The 4899-nt window shown below is 43.0% G+C and overlaps 1 protein-coding gene across 1 annotated transcript; it reads right to left on the bottom strand.

Moving 5' to 3' along the window:
• Positions 1-209: 209 nt before the first annotated feature.
• On the bottom strand, positions 210-3110 carry CLDN5 (claudin 5). Its single transcript, XM_089672490.1, has one exon. It carries the CDS (start codon positions 3016-3018, stop codon positions 2371-2373), a length of 648 nt encoding a protein of 215 aa, XP_089528616.1. The 5' UTR covers positions 3019-3110; the 3' UTR covers positions 210-2370.
• Positions 3111-4899: the final 1789 nt, after the last annotated feature.

The following is a 4899-nucleotide window of genomic DNA, read 5'->3' as shown; positions in this document are numbered from 1 at the left end:
AACCATATTCAAATCTAATAATACAGAGTAAATAAAAAAAATATATATATATATATATTACATTAAAAACATATATATAACTTTTAACTTTTGTATATCACTAAATTATACCTCTTTAGTAAACAACTCCCCATTTGAAAAACAAAACACTGAGGTAGTAATCTGAACGTGTATTTTAAGTATTATATATTTAAACAGAAGTAACACACTTTTCTTTTCTTACAAAATGACATTTATTTAGTTTGAAAATACTTTGGTGAGAACTGTATACATTTAAATAAATGTTTTTACTTAATACAGAATTACAATATAGCATATAAAACACATTACAATGTAACATTGCAACAGGGTACCAAAATGATCATCTGAGCACTGTGAAGAAATATCCAGTTCATCAATAATAATAAAAAACACATAAATCAAACTCTGTTTCAACAATACAGCAATTCTGAAACCTGTGGATTACAGTTTTGCATAGACTGCACCAAACTACAAGACAATACTTTTTGTTCTGACAATGATTTTTAAGGTTTATTACTCTTGTATATGGGAAAGGGTCAATCAGGGTTTTTATAGTATACTGGCCATGCACGAAAGGGTAAAATTGCTCAATAGACAGAAATCAACTGTACTAAACGACCATTTCAATTAACATTTCTTTTTTCTTAAAGGACAAAGTCATATCTCCAACTGAGTTCAACCTAATAAAGTTTCAGAGCAAAAGATCACTTGAAATGATGAAACCTATGAAAGATTATTAACTGTCACATTTATGGCCAATATAATGAAACAAGTAAGCAGGTTTAATTTAACAGGAACAGAGTCATGGAAGACTAGTCATATAATAATTTTACTGAAAGTCATCCTGCTTTTGAATTTACACATATACATTTGGATTTTGTATTCACATGTATACATCCCCTAGAGAATTATTGAACTCTGATAAGTCTAATGGGTAATAACATAACTTTGCCATTCAGATCAGCACAAATCTAACTCATAAAAAAAGCTTTGCAACAAATCTACAATTAAAGCGTTCTACTTTAGCAGGAATAGAAATTTTACATCAATGAAGCGCCCTCATTTGCCTGTTCTTGTTGGTAAATGTAAACTACTGTGAAATAATATGTTCATTTCTTACACAATACTTCTCAGTCCAGTCATATGACAAGCAAAGACCTGCGGATTTCTCTCCAGCTTACTGAAAGGCACTTGGATTGTTCCAAATTGATATCCAATCTACTTAATTGCCTTGTCCTCTATGGCAGAGATGATAAGCAGACAATAGGCACCATTGTGAGTCCATAGGCAGATTATTGGTGCTGTGCAATACATTGAGGAACATACAGATCTTCGGAGTGGAAGGGTTTTGTTCTGGAAATATACAATTGTCTTGACTATACACAAGACGTCATAAAAAGTCCAGGTGTCAGGAAAAATGTGTAGTATACATAATGAGGACCCTGTGGGCATCCACTGGAGTAGATGGCTCTAGAGTGAGACATCCAAGAAGTGAAGAGTCTCTGCCAATATGAATACATGGAGGAACATACAGATCTTCAGGGTGGAAAGGTTGTGTTCTGGAAACAGAGAAGTGTCGGGACTATACACCAGACGTCATGAAAAGTTCAGTTGTCAGGAAAATGTGTAGTATACATAATGAGGACCCTGTGGGCATCCACTGGAGTAGATGGCTCTAGAGTGAGACATCCAAGAAGTGAAGAGTCTCTGCCAATATGAATACATGGAGGAACATACAGATCTTCAGGGGGGAAAGGTTGTGTTCTGGAAACAGAGAATTGTCGGGACTATACAGAAGACGTCATGAAAAGTCCAGTTGTCAGGAAAATATGCAGTATGGACATCCATTGGGACAGATGTTTCTGCAGTGAGCCATCCAAGAAATGAAGTGTATCTGCCAATTTGTATATATGGAAGAACTGAGATCTTCAGGGTGGAAGGGTTGTGTTCTGGAAACATACAATTGTTCGGTATATACACAGGATGTAATGAAAAGTCCAGTTGTCAGGAAAATGTGCAGTTTACGTGATGACCCTGTGGGCATCCATTGGGACAGATGTCTCTGCAGTGAGCCATCCAAGAAGTGAAGGGTCTCTGCCACTATGTATACATAGAAGAACTTACAGATCTTTAGGGTGGAAGGGTCGTGTTCTGGAAACATACAATTGTTCGGTATATACACAGGATGTCATGAAAAGTCCAGTTGTCAGGCAAAAATGTGCAGTATACGTGAGGACCCTGTGGGCATCCATTGGGACAGATGTTTCTGGAGTGAGCCATCCAAAAATTGAAGGGTCTCTGCCAACAAGTACTCAGGAAGGGTACTGAGCCCTGGTGACCTGGCTGTCCTTATACATAGTTCTTTTTGTCATACTCCCCGTTTGAGGTGGGTCTCCTAGAGGCAGAGTATCTGACAGGTGGGGTGAACTGGCCTTTCATTGGGCAGGAGAGGCAGAGGAGCACGCCCCCGAAGAGCAGGAGGGCGGTAGCCGCCCAGCCCACATACAGGGCAGCCCCCATCTCCCTCTTCTTGGAGGATGGGATGTGGGGGTCGTAGAACTCCCGGATGACGATGTTGGCGGTCCAGCACAGGGGGATGAGGACCAGGAGGCCGGCCACGATGTAGAGGATTCCTCCAGCGAACAATATTCGGCTCTTCACCTTGCTGCCCTGGTAGCAGACCGTGCACTGAGCTCCCACCACGGTCACCATAAGTCCGATCAAGCCCACGATAGATGCCATGACTGTGAGTGCCCGTCCAGCCTGGAGCTCCTTGGGCAGGGCTAGGATGGAGTCATAGACTTTGCATTGCATCTGACCCGTACTCTGCACCGCACATGACATCCACAACCCTTCCCAGATGAACTGAGCCACCACGATGTTCTGCTCTATGAAGGCGGACACCTGCCACATGGGGAGGGCACAGGTCAGGATCACCCCGACCCAGCCGATGATGCTGATGGACATCCCGAATATCTCCAGAGCGATGGAGCCCATGATGATGACAGATGATGGTGATCAGAGCTGGGATCGGTCCTCCTCCGCTCTCTCCGTACAGCGGACAGCGATGTGACTTCAATCTCCCGCATCTCCTAATAAGTACTTCTCCAAGTCCTGCTCCTCCTTCCCCGGGGGAACGCAGGCGGCCAATCACCAGCTCCGGCATCCCGCCTCCGCCAATGAGAAGCCGGGGGATGACTGATGAGTGACTACTAGTGGAAGGCGCTGGAGGGGAGCCAGGAGTGGGGAGCACCTGCAGCAGGAAGGAGGACGGACCGGCTAACTTAAAGGAAAACAAAATCCAGGAGAAGAAAGGAAAATACTGGCAGAGCTGGACATGTGTCAGCACACCGCGACTTCTCTCTTCCCTTCTGGAGTCTCAGAGGAAGGGGGCTGACAGCACAATAGGAGACTTCACAGCACCCAATACATAACATCTTCTAGATTATTGGGATATATTCATTCATTCTTTATAAACCATTGTATTGAAAGCAGAACTCACACACATTGTTTGTGTGACCCCACTGCATGGATCAACTGCTAGTTTTTGCTATTCGTGAGGACTCAGCTCACACTCACCTGATCCACAGATCCTATGGAAAACCATGCTCCCCCACAGTCCAGCAGTGGACTGTTCCTGTCTGTGGAGCGTGCATAGAACATGCTGACATCAGGAACAGTCCATTTACAATACACACTAAACAACATGTGCAGCTTGCCCCCAAGGCTCTGTTCTATTGGGAGATGGATTGGGGACAGTATAAGAAGGGGAGGATCAAACCCCTTTTTTACACAAAGCAGAGTAGTGCTGGACCTTGCGGGGGCAAGAGCTGAAAGGACCGGTCTTCTATGGTGGGTCGGATGAGTATATCTTCAGTGTCCTCTCCCCTAGAACAAAACGAGCATTTAACTAGTCCAGTGCCAGCACAGCCCTACTGCACGGGCCAAAAGGCATTTTCCCATATTTCTGCTTTAAAGTGTTACAAATCCCACATCAGTAAAATCAGTCTGTATATGCAGTAAAGCATGCTTGTTATACTCACTGTGGAACCTAAGGGGTTAATCCTCTGCATTGTGTAAATAGGTGGTTTGATCCTCCCCTTCTTATAATGTCCCCAATCCATCTCCCGATAGAACAGAGCCTTGGGGGCAAGCTGCACATGTTCAGTTTTGTGTGTATTGCTAGAGAATTTTTGGGCAAGTGCATGTGATCAGCACAGGGCCAATCAGCTCTATCCAGACAGAGGGTCAGGGGTTGTACAGCCTCATAGGACAATCAGGGGAGAATGAAAACTCTTCCTACAAGCTTTAACCAGTGCACAGCTAGACATTGATAGGAATCACAAGACTGCTCTAACTTCTGATGTGAAAAGGTATTTAGCAGTTTATATCTACAAAAATAATTGCATTTCCATGTTCTGTGTACTGGTGGAGTCCTTGATTTAGTAACACTTTAAGGTGGCTGATTGTAAAAAGAAAGTGGTAGTGCTTATAAACTAGTGATGGGCCAAACACCCCCGTATTCGGTTCGTGGTCAAACATAACGAATGTTTGACCGCAAACTTCGAACTCAATGCAAGTTTATAGGACTCGAACTTGTAAGTTCAAAAGTGCCAATTTTGAAGGCTTATATGCAAGTTATTGGCCATAATAGGGTATGGGGACTAGGGTACTGCTCTGGGGAACATGAATTGGTGAAAAAATGTTTTCAAAAAGTGCTGTTTTTAAAGGGGCAGTCATTTTTCACTGCCTAAAGTAAAAAAAAGAAAAAACCCTTTAAATGTCATGCCGGGGGGGTCCCCTTAAACTACCTGCAAAGTTGCACATCTGTACAATGTATAGGACCTGCTGCAGCAGGACAGACATTTTTTTTTTAAA

Source organism: Staurois parvus, unplaced genomic scaffold (assembly GCF_062004578.1).
Source record: "Staurois parvus isolate SC_StPar_1 unplaced genomic scaffold, SC_StPar_1.0 ptg000129l, whole genome shotgun sequence".
Lineage (NCBI taxonomy): Eukaryota > Metazoa > Chordata > Amphibia > Anura > Ranidae > Staurois > Staurois parvus.
This window is presented reverse-complemented; position numbering and strand designations above follow the sequence as displayed.